The sequence below is a fragment of the Schistocerca cancellata genome, chromosome 2 (genome assembly GCF_023864275.1).
Source record: "Schistocerca cancellata isolate TAMUIC-IGC-003103 chromosome 2, iqSchCanc2.1, whole genome shotgun sequence".
Taxonomy (NCBI): domain Eukaryota; kingdom Metazoa; phylum Arthropoda; class Insecta; order Orthoptera; family Acrididae; genus Schistocerca; species Schistocerca cancellata.
In genome coordinates, this window is record NC_064627.1 from 582,162,849 (window position 1) to 582,183,015 (window position 20,167).

The 20,167-nt window shown below is 39.8% G+C and overlaps 1 protein-coding gene across 2 annotated transcripts in view; it reads right to left on the reverse strand.

The window, feature by feature from the left end:
• Window positions 1-863: 863 nt before the first annotated feature.
• LOC126162196 (ATP-dependent RNA helicase DHX33) overlaps window positions 864-20,167 on the reverse strand; it is a 135,088-nt gene continuing 115,784 nt past the window's right edge. The window contains exons 10-13 of one of the 2 annotated variants that reach the window (XM_049918525.1): window positions 18,104-18,258; window positions 14,950-15,121; window positions 3,927-4,127; window positions 864-1,475 (exon numbers count right to left, since the gene is read on the reverse strand). In XM_049918525.1, the coding sequence (XP_049774482.1) occupies window positions 1,275-1,475; window positions 3,927-4,127; window positions 14,950-15,121; window positions 18,104-18,258 (729 nt within the window). In that variant the 3' untranslated portion in view covers window positions 864-1,274. The remainder of the gene's footprint in view (window positions 1,476-3,926; window positions 4,128-14,949; window positions 15,122-18,103; window positions 18,259-20,167) is intronic. The other variant, XM_049918526.1, reaches the window with a different exon arrangement.

Consider the following 20,167-nt stretch of genomic DNA (forward strand, 5'->3'; position numbering starts at 1 on the left):
CCCGCAAATTATTGTAGATTTCAATGATGGGCCATCACCATACAATGAAACATCATTGATATGGGCTTTCAGAGCTGAAGACCCTTGATGACTGCACAACACAAAGCTTTACGCCTCACTAGCACCTTTCATCACTGACATTGAACTGTTGGTGACTAGAAACTTGTTGCCTAGTCGGAGGAGTCTCGTTTCAAATTGTATCAAGTGGATGGACGTGTACGGGTATGAAGACAGGCTCATGAATCCATGGACCTTGCACATCACCAGGGGCTCTTCAAGCTGGTGGAGGCTCTGTAATGGTGTGAGGTGTGTGCAGTTGAGAGTGATAACGGACTCCAGATATGTCTAGATGCTACACGATGTTAGGCAGGTGTACCAGTTTCTTTGGCTCTTCATTGTATAAGCGCATGATTTTTATGTTTCTCTGAGTTACTCCTTTGCACATCACTTCACTTTGGTCTCTTCACTAGCTCTGTTCCCGTATCACTGTGTGCAACATGTGAGTACCAGGGCACACTCTTCAGTGTTGTATTATATTTATAATTATTATTATTTTCACTTATTGTCATTCCATTTGTGTCTGTCCTTCTTTGCTTATCTTACCTTTTCCACTCAATATCATTTATCATGACTGGGCCACTGGGGTAGGACGATGTAGTTGTGTCTGTTAAAGGAAAAAGGCAAGCTGAGATACTGTGTCCTAGTTCTTGCCCTCATGTCCATTTACTTAAAATCTCTACTATATCATAAGTGGCTATCTTCATTGTGTTTGTATTGCCTACACACAGAGAAATGGTGCATATTGTCATAAGCATGGTTCTATAATAAAGACAACACATTTTTCTTCAAGTAGTTGTTTGTACAATTTATTTTTAAAAATAGAGATAGAGAAGAAGTTACATTAAAAAAATATAATTGTTCAATAAAATAAATATATTTCAGAAACTTATATAAATTCAGTATAAAATAGAAAGAATATAACTGTACTTTATGGTGATTTTTGGTGGCAATTATGAAACCAGTTTTGTCAGTTAGTAAGCCCTCTGTAAAAAATGTGGATACAAAACCACACATTATGCATTTAGCATGTCATCTACCTGTTTTCCATTACAAGAATTTCACAAACAATCTCATGTTCACAGAAAAGTTGCTATGAGAAAAATGAGATCATTCAGCCTCTTAAACTGGCAATTGTTACTTGCTGAATGCACACAAAGACTTTCCTACACCATTTGTACATTCGTGTCTTTCATATACACATTCTGCTACAACTGCTATGAAACAGATGAAAATGAGAGTTTATGGTTACGAATATAATTAGGAACAATCTCTAATAACCACTCTGGTTCTATTGTTGAAATCTGTCTCAGATAGCAGCGTCCTGTTTGCACTACTTCAGTGAACAACACAAATGGAGGATACGATCCAAACAATACTGATGATGGGTGTATTGTGACAGCTTGCCTTGTGTCCACCTATAAAAGAATCAATTATTAAAAATATATTTCTCAAAAATGTGTACGAAAACTAATAAAAATTCAGATCTGAAACACACACACACACACACACACACACACACACACACACACACACAGACGAAGTGCTAATGCTGTTTCTCCCTTTGTAATCTTCATAGTTTACAGTTATAAAAAATCTGATCACAATATCACATGTCACCAAGAATGAAATGTAAAATCAGAAATCTGTGCCCATAACTGGTAACTGGTGAGATAAATAAATTTAAAAAATTGAGAGTACCTTGCTTGGAATAATTTTGAAGATAATCTTTGTAAATTTTTATTTTTTTCCGCCTTATTAGTGCACTAGGTCCCACATTTTTTTTTTACAACAGAGGGTTTATGCATTTTGACTTTTTTCTTAACAATTCCTTAACATGTTATTTCATTTCCACAAAATATTTCATATTTTTCAGCAACAAGCAAAAAATAAAGTAATGTACAGTGTCAACTGAGTGAAATTATACACTCATCATATCAAGTAAATGGCCTGGATTAATGCAAGTGAGAAACACACAATGAAATTGATACAATTAAAAGTACTTTTTCATGTTCATGCACAGGGATTAAATATCTACCACACAGACTGATGAACATACAGATAGCATAAGATAAGAAAAAAAGTAATGAAGTAGGTAACATACATACATGTGCTATTACCATCTTAAGAGTCACTGAGTTGTTATTGTAGTCTGGGATATACAGGGGATTGTTCAATTCACGAAGTATGAGGTTCATTCAAATTAAACCCGATCAGTGCGTCTACCGTTGCCTTACACGTATGGTGGCACCATGTAACTGCGGATATGGTGGTGCCATCTATTTGTAGAGAGACTGATGTGTGTGCACTGTTTGATGTTGCATAGTACCAGTGTGGTTTCACGCTGAAGAGAAGGTGGTCACACAAGTTATAGTCCACTACCAAACATGTAGGCGAGTAAGCAGGAACAACAAAGAGTGATTCGATTTTTGGCAGTGGAGGGAGCTGGAGGCATGAAATGTATTGACAGATGAAGGCTACGTACAGTGAGTACAGTCTGAGTCGTTCAAGGGTTGTGGTATGGCACAAACGATTCCTTGAAGAGCGCGAGTCACTGGACAGGCTCATCACGTCATCACACCGGAAATGGTTGCAGAAGTGAATGCTTTAGACTTGGACAACGGCATAATCACTGTGGATGAGATCCATCAGTTACTGGGTATTACAGTGGGAACCGTCCACACCATAATGTATCAACACTTTAAGTTTGGAAATATCTGTGCGAAGTGCGTTCCCCACCAACTGACCACTGAACAGTGCAATACTCAAATGGTGCTGTCTTTGAGTCATCTGCAACGTTATCATGAGGAGGAATACGGCTTTCTGTCGCATACTGTCACAGGTGATGAAACATGGTGTTACCATTTTCAACTGGAAAGCGAGCTTCAGAGCAAGCAGTGGAAATGTGCGACTTCATCACCTCCAAAGAAATCAAGGCCATGCACACCAGTTCTGGTAAGGTCATGATGTCCTCCTTTTTTGACCACAAGGGCTTCACTGCTTGTGGAGTTCCTGGAACGGGGAACCACCATCAATGCCCAGTGTTATCAAGCCACTTTACAGAATCTTAGATGAACCATCAAGTTGAAATGTGAGGCATGTTGTCCAATGGCGTTATCCTCCTGCATGATAATGCCGACCCACACACGGCCAGTGCGGTGAAGGCGACATTGCAGCAGTTTCGATGGGAAATGCTGGAACATCCACCGTACAGTCCCGACCTTTCACCATGTGGCTTTCATGTGTTTGTACCTCTAAAACAAGCTATTTGCGGACATCGATTCGCAACAGACGACGAAGTGTGTGACTGGGTCCAGGCCTGGATCTGAGAAGTATAGAATCGACTGGCTAGTGTCGCAATGGGATAAATGTGCCAACAGTTTTGGCGACTATTTTTGAGTATGTGTACGGTGTATAACTACATTTTTGAGTTAGTAAAATCCTTACCGCTACTTTACACTATTGACCAGGTTTCATTTGAATGCCCCTTATACAATACACTGTCACTTTTCACCCACACTGAATGAGCTTTAAAAATGAGAGTAAAGTAACGTAGATGTATAACCTATAGAACCAAGAACCACGAGGCGCATAATCATTGGATTATATTTGACCAAATAAGCTGTTAGATGTATTAAACAGCTGGGATAAGTTCTATAAGGAAAGAGTAAAAGAATGTGAATGAAATGTAATTAGCATGTGTTTGCAATATTGGTATTACCATTTGCAACATGTCCACTAATTTACTGTCAGTAATTGTAAATGACATTTGTCTGATAGAGGTCATTGAAGTGAAGCTTTTAAACATTAAGCTTATTCTGAAGGTATAACATACTGAATTACAGAATTTTAGAAAGTGAAATACTTACAGTGATGTATTGTCTTTCTCTTTGAAGTTCAGCTACATTCATGAACAATCCCGTAACAAGGCATTTTCTTATCTTGTCAATATCTTGTCCACAAGATGACAGAGGAACTTTGCATCGTTTACAAAGCTCCAGAAGTTGTGTGTACACATCACTTGCATACTGAAGATTTCGCACATTGAGAAAATTTTCATGGCACCATTGCTAAGAAAAGAAATTGAAAGTAATGATTCTTTTCTGACATCATAATATTACTGGAACTGTGAGTAAAAATAGTCCAATTTAAAGCTATCATATAATGAAACAAGACAGAAAAAAATACTCCTGCTAAAACTGTCACTGCTGATGGAGAAACTGTACCAATCATTCAACATCTCAACTGTTATCAACCACCACGTAGCAATTTCAGCAGTTTTATCCATTTTATCTTTTTTGGAGAAACCATCCAATGTGACAACAGTAAAACTGATGAGGTGGGTAATCACAAACATGATTCTTATATGATGAACTACAAAGAAGCAATTTGTGCTGTAGTACAAGAAGTGAGTGTCAACTAAGGTGCCAAGTCTTAAGGTATTATACGCACTGCATCAGAAATATTATGAATTAATATTTGAAAGAAAATAATGAGATTTCAACACTGTAGTATAATATTAGTTATCAGTTCATATTTAATATAAATTTCTTGTAGCACTGTAATGATATGTCTGACACTAAGGTTGTTAGATCTTTACCTTCTCATTTAATGAACAGTTTACACTGAGAAAGTTTCTAACTGTGTTATGTAACAACTCTTTATCAATACAATATCTGCCCATAACTGTTATTAAAATATAGTAAATATAGGAAGCCCAGAAGCCACTGATGTAAGAATATGAGAAATGAACTGGTTTGATAAGAGGATTTATGGGCAAGAAACAAGAACAGTGCAAGAAAGGGCAAAGCATGAACTGAAGGGATTCAATGACGGTCAACAAAAAGAATAAGTGCTCCAAAAAAGGAATGTTCACCCAAAATTGCAATTTGTGGGCAAAACCTGATGACTTAGGAGGAAAAGTCAAAGTTCTTGAAGATAAAACACAGAAGTTTCCTGATACCACAGTTGATACACAAGACCTATCAGCACATGTGGCATCCTGCCACCTTCAGTGGTGTGTCTTCTAATTGGCCACAGTGGCAAGGAAGGGAGCAAGCAAAGGTAAAAATAGGGGGAGGGCGGACAGGGCCATGACTCTATGAAATTGAAGACAATATACAAAGGTGAACAACAATGGGAAAGAAAAAAAATTGAAGTGCAGGAACAGGATCTATGGAAGAATTGGAACTAGAGAATATTTCGGAGCAACAAGAGCCACCAGAGGATGCTGAATCCTTGGAGGAAATGCCAGAAGCACTAGCCCAAGGAGAAGCAGAAGTAATTCTGGAACAAGAGCTTCAGTATGAGGGCTAGACTGAAGAATAGGTCTAAGCCGAAGCAGAAGAAGCAGCCTGAACAGAAGTACTGGGAGAAGGGCAGCAGAAGCAAAAGAAGAAATCCTGCCAGAGACACATGAAGAAGATAAACTTGAGGACAGAGGAGGACTCTGATATCTTGGATGGGTGAGGTTGAAGGCCCGGCAAAGTGTATGGAACTCGACAAAGCCTGCTACGTGGAGCTGCTATTTGTGCAACTATGCACATCATCGTGTTTTTCTGCTTTGTTAAATCTTGGTTACTCTATTTGATTAACTTGGGAACTTGTTTGGTTCTCAAGCTGGCTTCACTTGTCAAGTTTTCATTGTTGTATACTGACTGCAGTTGACAATCTGCTAGTCACAACTCCATGCTGGTTGCCAGCCTGAGTGGGTTCTTCCCATTGTTCACAATCTTTGTCAGATTATGGTCACAATACTGGCAACTTGTGGAACACCAACAGCAACAACTGCTTCAGCAGCAGCAACTGTAAGAGCAATTTCAACAACAGCAGCAGCAACTTGAGATGCTCCCTCAGGAACTTCAGCTTTTGAAGGATCTACAGCAGAAACAGGGCTCCCCCACACACAAGCAGTTGTCAGTTCCCAGGTGGAGAGATGGTTGCTGTGGCCGAGCGGTTCTACGCCCTTCAGTCCGGAACCACACTGCTGCTACGATCGCAGGTTCGAAACCTGCCTCGGGCATGGATGTGTGTGATGTCCTTAGGTTAGTAAGGTTTAAGTAGTTTTAAGTCTAGTGGACTGATGACTTCAGATGTTAAGTCCGATAGTGCTTAGAGCCATTTGAACCATTTTAGCCCAGGTGGAGAAATGGCTGAAACAGTTCATCACTGTCCTTTAGGTCTTTGATGACGCTCTCTTATGGTCACTCCTCCTTTCTTATTGAAGAAATTGATTCCCCTTTCAAATTCAATCACACTCACATTCAAGAAGATGTGCTCACTGCTTTCGAATTATTACTTGCAACAATTCCATGTGGTTGCCTCACGATGCGAATTTCATCAAAATCACAAGCGATCTGGTCAGTTATATTGCAACCAGGAGAACTGATCTAGAAGGACTGATTCCTAGATGTGATTTCACTTGTGTAAACCCAGCATGCAAAACCTCGTATGCAGGCTCTAATTGGAGACATAGTGGTCCACCTTGCTTTTGATCCAGAAGCGCACACATCAGCCCTTGAGCTGGATAAATGCTTCATTGGACAATATTTTGACAATCATGCACTTTCAAAAAAATTGCATGCAGCAAATAAGCACTTCATCGTTTGATCACAGGTGGCAGCAGTCCAGAAACCACAAAATCCTCATAAAGCACTTACACAATGGTGTCGCCATAATTCATCACATGTGTTGATGACCTCTGAACAAGTGTTCACATCCTGCTGGTGTGGGCAATGGGTTTCTTCTGTCATGCACAGACTGCTTCATAGCTCTGACACATGCAGAGTATTTGTATTGCCGGATGCACTGCACCTGTTGTGACAGCTCTGAACTGTCTGTCATAAACTGTCAGGACAGTCGAAACCAGTTTCCTGCGGCTGTGAAGGAATGGTGCATTAACTTCAGGCAACTGTTTCCTTGGGCAATCCTTTTGCCACCAAGCTGTTTATCATCCTCGCAATTGCAAACAGAGGACTTTTTCCAGGTGGACATGGGGGCTTTGTTTATTTGGCTAAACTTCCAAATGTATGCTCATCTAGATTTACCCGCATTAGCGCTGCCCTCTATATGTTGGTAGTTTTGGTGATACTCGAGTTTACCTCCAGGGTCAATTCCATGTCTGCAGTCTATAAGAAGGTCATATGACTGATAATGCTGTTTGTCATTGACAAGTTACTTGGCTGTCAAAATTTTCAGTCAGGGTGCCTTCTCATTACTTGGATTCTCCATCAGTGACAAAGTTAGTTTGTCTCTGATATAGTTCCCTTCCAGGAACTTGACGACCTTTGTGCCACTTTCTCACTTCTTTTCGAACCTGGCCTGGGGTGCACCACAGGTTTCCAGGGTTATATCTCCTTGGGTCCCGATGTGGTGCCTGTTTTTGCCATGCAGAATACATTCCTGTCTCATGACAGATAGCTGTTAAGCAGGTACTCAAAAGACTTCATGATGTCGGGATGATTGGACCAGTTACAACACACACTTGCACCACTCCTGATATTGGTAAAGAAACCAAATGGCTCTCTCTGCGAATGCTGCCCAGACACATGTCGCAATCTACCCTATCACATGTTCAGAACTTGTCCTCACAAAGCATGACAGAAGACAATATTTTTCTAAGATATATTTGCAGATCCCACTGGATGAGCAATTGCAAAGCATCATGGTTATCAACATTCCGTTTGGCTTATACACATACAAATATTGCCTTTTGGAATCTCTCCCACTCTGGAAGTATTCCAGAGATATCTGGATCAGCTAACCATGTCCATTTCCAGTTGCACTATCTCGATGACTCAATGTTAAGATTTTAGGTGTTGGGAATATCTAAAAAAGCTGTGCACCTTATTTGCTACATTATGTGATCCGAGGCTAAAGTGCTACTTATGTAAATGCTAGTTTTTCGTGGAGCCAAGAGCAGTAGCTCGGGCACTTGCTCAACAAAGATGGGGCCCAGCACAGTGATTGCAATATCACCACTAGTCACCACTATCAAATCTCTACCCGCTCCCAAAAGTTACAGGTGGCACAGCCTTTTTTTGGGGTAAATGAATTATTATAATTATTATTATTCTAAGTTCCTTCCACAAGTAACTCATATAATCTATCCACTAAACCAGTTGAGAAAGGTAGATGTTTAGTACGAGTGGATGGCTGTATGGGACTACACTTCCATGCAGATGAACCATAAGCTGCATTTGGCACCCTGCCTTCCTTCCTTTTCCCCATTGCACCCACTGGTTTTGGCCATGGATACTTCTCCATATAGCAATGGTACAGTGCTGGCACATAGGAATGATGATGACATGAAGCAGCCAATTGCCTATGCATCAAAGATATTGACCCCTGCTTGAAGGATCTACTCGCAGATAGAGAAGTGGCTTTAGGGATTGTATATGCAGTTAAGAAGTTCCATGTCAACCTGTTTGGGACTAAGATCACTTTAATTACTGACCACAAGCTGCTGGTACCACTGTTTAGATCCTGCTCCAGAATTTTGAAATGCAAAGTGCAATGGTTCCAGCATTGGGCACTTTTCCTCAGCTTCTGTATTTATACCATTAAATATAAGCCCACAGCACAACATGCAAATGCAGACAATCTACCTCACATATTTGCAGGACCAGACTTGGCCTTTCACCAGCAGAAAATTTCCTGTTTCCACATAGACATGGAATGGCGACAAACCTGGCATAGGTTTTCCTTTACAGCTCCTCGTTTTGTTCCAAGACAGCCCCAGGACCTCCAGTTTTACAGTTCCTCCATTGTGGCCACTGGGAAATGTCACAAATGAAAGGCACAGTGAAGTGACACGCTTACTGGCCAGAGTTAAACTAGGATGTGGAAGCCATAATACGCAGCTGTTCCACTTGCGCCCAGCACTATCAGGCTGCACCAACCCAATCTTTCACCCGGCTGCCCTGCCTTCCTCCACTGTCCCTGGAACTGCATTCATTCAGACTTTACAGACACCTTTCTAGGTCCTATGTGGTTTGTTAGCTTATACTCTTAACTACCCATTTGTGGTCAACATGACGTCCACCACAACAGATTCCACAATTAATGTGCCCCTCCAGTTCCTCACCACTGAAGGGCTTCCCTGCTTCCCTGAACCATCATGTCAGACAATGGGCGCACCAATTCATTCCGACAATGCACTTGATAATGAAGGCGGCAAGCCAATTTCATAGGATTTGTCGAACTACTAAACGTTTTCAACAACATAAAAATGTTTGAAATTCTCAGGAAAGTAGGTATAAGCTATAGGAAAAATGGGTAATCTATATTACTAATAAATCTGTAAAACTGATGTGTCTGTCTGCCTCCGAATGTGCTAATCTCCAAATACGAGACATATTTTCATGTGGTTTTTGTAGCAACTTGAGCATAGTTTGGGGCACTGAAAAAGATTTAATCACCAAAATCGGACTATGGAAAGAAAAAGTTTTATTAAAACTTTCTAGTCTATCTGTCTGAACATGTTAATCTCCAAAACTACTGGACAGATTTTTATGGGTTTTCACTGGTAGCTTCAGTGTAGCTACGGCGCAAAGTACAGCCTATATTTCTTCAAAATCAGAATGCAGGGGAGGGGGGGAGATATTCATACACTTCATAAAAATGTATGTATGTACACTATGTGACACCTGGCTGAAAATGAGTTACAAGTTCATGGTGCCCTCCATTGGTAATGTTTGAATTCAATATGGTGTTGGCCAATCCTTAGCTTTCATGATAGCTTCCACTCTCGCAGGCATACGTTCGATCAAGTGCTGGAAGGTTTTTGGGGGAATGGCAGCCCATTCTTCACAGAGTGCTGCACTGAGGAGAGGTATTAGTGTCGGTCAGTGAGGCCTGGTACGAAGTCGGCATTCCAAAACATCCCAAAGGTGTTCTATAGGATTCAGGTCAGGACTCTGTGCAGGCCATTCCATTACAGGGATGTTATTGTCGTGTAACCACTCTTGGGAAGCAAGAAGGTGCTTAAAACATCAATGTAGGCCTGTGCTGCGATAGTGACATGCAAAACAACAAGGGGTGCAAGTCCTCTCCATGCAAAACATGACCACGTCATAACACCACCGCCTCCGAATTTTACTGTTGGCACTACACATGCTAACAGATGATGTTCACCGGGCATTCGCCATACCCACACCCTACCATTGGATCGCCACATTGTGTACTGTGAGTTGTCATTCCACACAACATTTTTCCACTGTTCATTCGTCCAATGTTTACGTTCCTTACACCAAGCGAGGTGTCATTGGCATTTACCGGCGTGATGTGTGGCTCATGAGCAGCCGCTCGACCATGAAATCCAAGTTTTCTCACCTCCTGCCTAACTGTCATAGTACTTGCACTGGATTCTGATGCAGCTTGGAATACCTATGTGATGGTCTGGATAGATGTCTGCCTATTACACATTATGACTCTCTTCAACTGTTGGCAGTCTGTCAGTCAACAGACAAAGTCGACCTGTATGCTTTTGTGCTGTATGTGTCTCTTCATGTTTCCACTTCACTATCACATCGGAAACAGTGGACCTAAGGATGTTAAGGAGTGTGGAAACCTCTTACATAGACGTATGACCCAAGTGACACCCAATCACCTGACCATGTTCAAAGTCTGTGAGTTCTGTGGAGTGCCCCATTCTGCTCTCTCACAATGTCTAATGACTACTGAGATCACTGATATGGAGTATCTGGCAGCAGGTGGTAGCACAATGCACCTACTATGAAAAAAATGTATGTTTTTGGAAGTGTCCAGATAGTTTTGATCACATAGTGTATGTTTCACATCTCCAAACCACTGGACTGATTTCAACCAAGCTTGGTACATTTATCACTTACTGTCTGGGAAGGATCACTGTTGTGGTAAGAACCACTAACTTATGAAAGGGGTGGGAGGGAAAAAGAAGTGTAGGCTATGATGAGTGAATACCCACATTTGATTCATTCAGTATTTGTGAATGAGAGCATTAAGTTACTTGCAACCAACTTTACACATCATTTCAAACCTTTAAGAAACTTTTTATGGCTGACCCCACATAATGATGAAGGGAAAAAGTGTATTGCTTACTACATTTTCACTGTTCATTTTTGTATCAGGCAAGACATTTTTATTTATTACTTCTTTGCTGTCAACTGTGTCCACGACACATGGTTCAGGATATATGATGTCATAAACATTGAGAGGCATGATACACTGCCACATGATGCATGACATTTAAATAAATTTATTATTCCTGCTGAAGTGATTGCAATGAAATTTGGTAACGAGGTAGCTTGAACCCTGAGGAAGAACATAGGCTACTTCAGAAAGTGTGCAGTACAATATAGTTATTGATTTGAAGAATATTGCACGAATTAAGGAAAACTATTTACTCTCTGAAATTTCTGTTTACTCCTTAACCTTTGATCTTTATCATATTTGTGAAAATGCTTTTTTTTAGTTGATATGGGCTACGTGATACAATTAAAAGTAACAAATGCAATGCTTATACAAACTTCTATGTGTTTATTCCATACTTCCACACTGTTTCTTTCATAATGTAGATGTTGTGTAATGTGTAGCTACAATGTGCACTATCCACTGTTTGAGGACAAACTTTACTCAACAATTCCAAACCTTTATGAAATTTTTTCTCATTGAAAATCCCAACAAAATGATGGAAGGAAAAAAGTTTACTGGTTATCACATTTTCGCTTATTTGGCCAAAAAAACTATCACATCATGCATGATACCATGACATTTATATTTATTGCTGCTTTTGTACTAACTCCACTTGAAATACATTTAGCAGGCAGTATCAACATATGCTCCTCAATGTACCAATCAAATTAAATCATTGTATGACACGTAGTTCAGGGGTTTTGAGCGAAGGAGGAGATGGACATAGAAAGGAAAGACGAGATGGACAAAGGGAGGAGGAGATTAAGACTAATAGAATTGAAATAAATATATACTTGGGCAACTTGAGTACTCAACAAGTATACAATATAAACATGAACAAAGATTGAACTATATGAAATGAAGACCACATGAGAAGTGCTTGGATTAAAGAGGGCATAATGCAAGGAGGCAGTCCCCTAATGTTCATCGTTTACAATGAAGAAGCAATGACAGAAATAAATGGAATGAACATACTAATGAGCATAAAATATAGACTGGAAGTAAATAAAGAAAGGTTAAGATAATGAGTAGTACATGAAATTATGAATAACCTGCATAAGCAGAAACTTGTCAGTAAGAAGAAGACTAGAAAGGAGATTATCATCAAAACTGGGAACCACACAATAAATGAAATTAAGAAATTCTTCTACCTTGTACGTATAACATAAGATGGATATAATAGGGGAACATTCCACGTGGGAAAAATATATCTAAAAACAAAGATGATGTGACTTACCAAACGAAAGCGCTGGCACGTCGATAGACACGCAAACAAACACAAACATACACACAAAATTCTAGCTTTCGCAACCAACGGTTGCTTCGTCAGGAAAGAGGGAAGGAGAGGGAAAGACGAAAGGATTTGGGTTTTAAGGGAGAGGGTAAGGAGTCATTCCAATCCCGGGAGCGGAAAGACTTACCTTAGGGGGGAAAAAAGGACGGGTATACACTCACACACACACACACACACACACATGTCCATCCACACATATACATATACAGTGATATGTCTGCTTGTGTCTGTATATGTGTGGATGGACATGTGTGTGTGTGCGAGTGTATACCCGTCCTTTTTTCCCCCTAAGGTAAGTCTTTCCGCTCCCGGGATTGGAATGACTCCTTACCCTCTCCCCTAAAACCCAAATCCTTTCGTCTTTCCCTCTCCTTCCCTCTTTCCTGACGAGGCAACCGTTGGTTGCGAAAGCTAGAATTTTGTGTGTATGTTTGTGTTTGTTTGTGTGTCTATCGACGTGCCAGTGCTTTCGTTTGGTAAGTCACATCATCTTTGTTTTTAGATATAACATAAGATGGATGACAAGGATGACATAAAAAGTGGACCAGCACTCATAACTAACATATATCATACTATTATCAAACCAAAGACTTAATCTGATAAAGAAATTTCTGAGAATGTTCATCTGAAGCTCAGCTTAGTATGAAAGTGAATCATAGATGGTGTTGGCTGTAACTACTATGAAGAGGCTAACACAGAAAAGAAAATTGTGGCGTGGTGCATAAAACCAATCTGAAGACTGAAACCTTTCACGTACCATAAATGAGCCACTGGTACTAATATGACATTTTGCACATTTGTTTGATGGTGTCATATTTATAAAAAAAATCATAATAATAAAAGCAGAGTAATAGCCAGACACATTACTAAAATTGAGGTATTAGCTAAGGTTTTGAATGATGCCTTCCTGGAGAGGAAAAACCACACACACGTTTTGCCTGGGCACTGTGGCATGGTTGGACATAGTTAATCAGTGCTAGGACAACATGTGTCTTCTTTGTCTGTAACTCTGTGGAGAGACAGTTGAATCATATGGTAGGTAGCTAGATTGACTCCTTTTGTTGCTTTTAACCTACAGGTAACAATGGCTGAATAGTTACATAAAGCATGGCTCCTTCAACAAAGTTATGATTTAAAATTATTGTCTCATTAATGTTAGCTTGTTCCTGTACAACCGGAAATCAATTAAAGTCACACTGCATACTTGGCTGCCAACAGCCTATGTAAAGTTTGAAAACTGTTACTCCTCGGAGCTCGAGGCAGCAGGCCTTTTTATATGTTTACGGTCATATTGGTATGTTTAAAAAGATATATGCTGTAACTGTCACAAAAGACCCTGTTGATGACTGTTTTAACCGAGCTTCACATCATTTGCAACTTGAAAGAGGATTTTAGTAACTCTGAAGTTAAAGCCAAAAAAATACATTATTATTATTATGAAATATCATCATTTGTTTGTGTGAGAAAGTAGTTGTTTTGGGAAAAAAACAAGTAAGGCAGAAAATGAGAAATAATCCCACCCTTTGGAGATAAAGAGTGTGATTATACGATGGTGAGGTCATTGCATTCCCCGCGCTCTCCTTGACTCATATGTTACAGTCAATAATTTTGATTCACAGCAAAAAGACAATTAATACTTGCAAAAAAGATTTTAGGCAATAACATACTTCCCATTGTGTGTAAACTGGTATTTTTGTGTCACAATAATAATTGTCCTACCTAAAAAACTAAGACATTTGCATCATAGTTTGTAAAATTTCAGGTGAATGAGCCAGTCACTCACCCAAATGAACTAGCATGTAAGTTGCATGCTACATGCTAGATCTATTCCTTCAAAATTCTAGTTATCATTTACTTTATTTACAAAATAATGAAAACAAAAGCAGATTTCAGTGTATCAGAACTTGTGGAAAGCTTTTAATGCCATTGGCTCCCTGGCTTTTCTTGGCTGAGCAAATGGACATCACAAACATTGGTGATGTTTCCCTCTCACATAGATTTTGTTTCTGACACTGCTCAATTTCACAGAACTCTGATTTATATCTCTATTATAATTAAATTAGAGAAATGACTAAGTCTACTCCCTTTCCATTAGAATTTGGAATAAAAGAGGATCCAGTCTCTGCTAAATTATGTAAGTTTAATCCTTCACAATACAACAACAAGAGCTGCAGACTTTCAGCTGTTTCAACCACAGCTTACAGTATACTTTTGATATTTTCCATTTCACTTTGCCACTGTAGTTATTGTGGACAGACAAAGCATACATCTATTCACAAATGAAATAGTGAAAGACCTGCATAAAACATTTTTTGGATAAGAAGCACTGAGGCACCACAAAAAAATGACCAATGTTTACCTTAAACAAATTAGTTATAAGACTGGACACTGTGGTATAGATTATGTGAAGTGACAAAAATGTTTACCTTTTTCTGTGAAATTTTTGAAAATGTTCTGAAGACATTCAACAAAGTTATATGATCTCCAGCAGAAGAAACAAATTTCTGCCTTGCTGACAAGGCCTCCTCACGTTTGTTTGGTGGTGTCACAAAAACTGATTCGCTTGACAGAAGAGCTACTATACTGATCACTTCTTCCCTGGTGAACAAATGGTAAATTTATTAATAAGATGTTATATGTTTGCATGGCAGCTATCACATAACAACTTCAAGTGAAAATCTATGACATTAAGAAACACATTGATATTACAATGTACAGTAATGAGCCAAAACATTATGACCACAGCTTAATTGGATGCTGGCCCACCTTTGGAAGACAACACAGCGTGACATGGATTCAACAAATCCTTGGTAGGTTTCCAGAGGTATGTGGCACTACATGTCTACACACAGGTCACGCAATTGTGTAAATTACATGCTGGTGGTTCATGGGCATGGAGCTGACACCAAACAAGTGTTCTACTGGGTTCCGATCAGGTAACTTTGGTGGCCAAGACATCAACTGAGTTCACTACTATGCTCATTAAATTGCTGCAGCTCGATTCTGGGCTTGTGACACAGACAGTAATCCTGCTGGAGAAAGCCATCATGACCAGGATAAATATCGAGCATAAGGGATGCAGGTGGTCCACAATAATGTTTGCATAGTTCATAGGTGACAAGGTACCTTTGACTGCTACCACAGGTGTCATGGAAGGCCAGGTGAATATCCCCAACAGCATAATACATTCCCAACAACAACTTAATAGTGCTCACAAAGGCCTATGTCCCTGGTGTGGTGCATATGTCAAGCAATCATTCTCATGGATGACTTTGTGTCTGGACATGACTGTGGATGCTTTGTTACAAGAAACATAACTCATTGGACCAAGTGACACAATTTCTTTGATCCATGATCCAATCTCACAATGTAAACATGGGAACAAGTAGGGGGTTGTTTGCTGTAGAACCCAACATTCAACAATGTGGGCAGGAAGGTGTGCTCTGAAACATTTTGTGCCTGCACCAGCAATGTAAACTGTCATCAGATCTGCCACAGAACACCACCTATCCTGGTGTACAGAGTGGGCAAACCTATGACCTCTATGTTCTGTGATCAGGTGTGGATGTTCAACATTTTGTTGCCTACTCAATCAACCAGCTTTTCTGTTTCCAAGAAGCCTGTTCCCAGGCGCCGGACCATAATGATCTGTCCACTCCCAAACTCACTCATGTCAGTGGATTTTCGTATTTGCAGGCCATATCATGACTAGAATGATTTCTCTGGTCCATTTATATACTTTACTTCCCTCATCAAAGGCTGGCAATGCAACCATGTGGCAGTCAGTCTTGTGGTAAATGGTCATAATGTTATGGCTCTTCAGGTATAAAACATTCCAGGAATGTAATAATTATGAGTGACGTCACATAGGAGAAAAACTAAAAACAAAAAGGTATTTTGAGATGTAGCGATGTGTGAGATAGTCACTGCTATGTATGTTGAATACATATTTCACATGGATAAATTCAGTTTTCATGACAAGCACTTACTATTTACATACAAGATAAACTGGCATTAGTAGTAAAACATAAAACTGACTAAGTAATTACAATGTTTGTTATTAATTTACAAAAAATAGTGGCAGAATCAACACATCCACCTCACTTTGTTAGTTTTTGCAAAATCTCTAAAAAGAGAAGACTGACTATTACAATCACATTTTTAAACTGAAATAGTGAAAGTAGTACTATTTTTGTGACTTGTCCTCCACGAACAAGTATAGGATATTAGTGGTAACTTCACACCAAAATGTACTGTGCATTGTAAGAAAATTATAAAAACAGTCAATAACATTGAAGAGCTATATGTTCGATTGCAACCATAAAAGATTTTGTATATGTAAAAGACTAAGATGCAGACTAAAGGAGATAGATAGCAGCACTGAATCTAGTCTTTCGAAAGACTTAAGAGACAACATTTTTTTCTTCAAATACTAAAGGAAGGTACGTGAACAAACAAATTATGCATGAATGAAAGGCCAAAAATTCTGAAATACAGGATTTATAATGTAAATACCTATTATCTACCCTCAAATGAATCTAATATGGTTCCTGAGATCTTTCCAAGTCTCAAACATGTATGACGCATACATGCAAACTGATGTGATGAATGAAAATTTGTACCTTGCAGAGGCTCTGCAACTGTATTGTAAAAGCACTTCAGCATCAAAAGAAACAGGAGATACTGCCTGAAATCCAGGCATAGGTGCTTTCTAAGAAAATGAAACTATATGGTTCCAGAGACTTTTTCAAGTCCGAAACATCTATGATGTATAGATGTAGACTAAAGGGACGAACGAAAATTCGTACCAAGACCTGGATTCGAACATGGCTCTACTGTTCACCAGGTAGATGCGCTAACCACTATGCCACCCTGCCATAATAGCTTTGCACAACCGCATGGACTTCACTAGCATGCCTCCCACCTCAGTCCAAATACCCATTCACACCTCAGCCAATTTTGTATTCCCCTACGCAGGGTGGCATAGTGGTTAGCGCATCTGCCTAGTGAGTAGGAGACACGGGTTTGAATCCCAGCATCAGTACTCATTTTTGTTCATCGCTTCAGTCTACATATATACATAACAGATGTGTGAGACTTGCAAAGGTCCCTGGCACCACATAGTTTCATTTGATTAAAAAGCACTGTTTCGTTAGATGCTGAGGTGGTATTGCAATAGTTGGAGGGCTTTTGCAAAGCTGTTTGAGTTTAGGGGGAACAATAAGTGGGCTGAGGCATAAATGGGAATTTGGGTTGAGGATGGAGGCACACTAGGGTAGTCCGTGCAGCTGTCCAACGCCACTGTGCATTGTGGTTAGCGCATCTTCCTGGTGAGCGGGAGACCTGGATTCAAAACCTGGCCTTGGTACAAATTTCCATTCATCACTTCAGTCTCCATGTATATGTTATATTATCTACCTTCTCAAATTAATATTTTAAAAAAATGCAATGCAATGTATATGCTGCCTGTTTTAAAAAGCCATGTCTCCACAATAGGATAATTAAGCATACAATTATCAAACAGACAGTATAACCTTCACTTTTGTTGGCAGTGAAGAAAGGTCCATAAAAAATACTTACACACAATTGTAATCTTTTGCAGCCAAAAGTATTTTGCTAAACCGAGGATCAAGTGGAAATTGGGACATTTGGTGTCCCAATTTTGTGAGGACAGGTGAGTCTACAGACTCTATGGCATTAAGCTGTTTTAGTTGTTGTAGTGCTGCTATTAAGGACTGAAATCAAGACATATTAAATAAAGTTTAAACACTGCAATAAACTAAAATTCATAATGAACAAGGTATTACTGTAGAAACTGGGAAATCAACAACATGGTTAAAAATGGTGAAACACTATAACACAATTATCTCTAGAGTATCTAATGCAAAACAGTGCACCAGCACCAAAACTTAAACTGTCACCTACAATACTTTTTGCTTATTGTATATATTGTGAAATATGTTATTAAATAATGAACCAGCAGTACTACAGTCCTACAACTTTGAACAAAAATAACACTGAAGTAGGTATTATAAAATATTTAGTACTTTTTGACATGAATATTTTTGTAAAATTCTGTTAATGCTGTCAAAATATCTTGGATTGTTAAGATACACTGTCAATTGCTATTGGGAGGGGGGGGGGGGGGGAGGGGATTTTGAATAAGACCTTAATCACTATGAAAAAAAAAAAACACATAAACAATAACGATATTAGAATAATATGACGAGTTTCAGTTTAACGATTAGAGCTGTTGCTAAAATTTATGACAAGACAAAATTAAAATAAGTATAAAGATTATGCCATCCAACAGCTTGTACTGGTGTTAAGTGAGCTACTAATAAATTTCACAAGGCTAGAAATGCATATTCTGATATTGAAGTGAACCCCATAGAAAAAAATAAGAGGTACAAAAATACCACCCTATAAAAATTAAACACCATACAGAGGTGGTTATTAGTGATGATACACAATAATAAACACCGTTAAAGATTATTTAGCTATGGTATTATGTCCTTCATCAGAGGTAGAAACTCACATCACATGACTACTGTCAGCTCAGGGCACTAAGGCTGCTGCTGCATCTGAAGTGAGCAGCAGTCTACAATGGAGTTGGTAGTGGGGGTACAGAAGAGGCATGTGGTGGACAGGAGGGATAGCACTGTAGGAGTTGGGGAAGGTGCAATGGCTGCCTATGGGAGCACTCGGGTGTGTGTCTGGGACAGAATGGTGGGCTGCTAGGCACAGCATCAGGAAGCTGTATTTTGGGGTGGGAGGTAAAGGGGAGAGGAGGTAAGCAGAGAAGGGGAACGAATTATCCAGGCATATTTGTGGGATAGAAGGTGTGTGCAGGGGTGGAGTGGGAACAGGGAAGGGGCTAGGCTGGTGAAGAACAGGGACCAGCAAAGGTTGAGGTCAGTGAGGTTACAGGAATGAAGGATAAGTTGCAGGGAGGATTCCCACATATGCAGTTCAGAAAAGCTGGTGTTGGAGAAGAATCCATGTGGAAAAAGCTGTGATGCAGTTGTTGGAAGTTGAGCAAATCATGTTGTGCAGCATGTTCAGCAACTGTACAGTCAGTCTGTCTCTCTCTTGGCCAGTCTTGTGGTGGCAATTCATTGCATAGACAGCATGTTAATTGTCATGGGCACTAAGAATGTAGCACAGTGGTTGCAGCTCCTTTGTTAGAGCACATGGCTGCTTTCACAGATGGCCCTGCCTTTGATGGGGTAGGAGGTGCCAGTGATAGGACTGGAGTAGGTGGTAGTGGGAGGATGTGTGGGACAGGTCTTGCATCTAGGTCTATTGCAGTGATATGAGTCATGGCACAAGGGGTCGGGAGCAGGAGTGAAATAGGGATGGACAAGGACATTGTGTGGGTTGAGTGGGAGATGGAATACCACTGTGGGAGAGTGTGGAAAGTGGAGAGCATATTCTCATTTCATGGCATGACAACAGATAATACAGAACCTGGGGAGAACATAATTCGGTTACTCCAGTCTAAGGTGGTACTGGGTCAGTTACTTCATTGTACTCTCATGTGTTTCCACTTGTAGAAACGATCACATGATCATGGGCATAGCTACCTCTGGATTTGTGCTGGGGAACCCTGGTGCCCAAAAGAAAGAAAGAGGAAAACAAGGG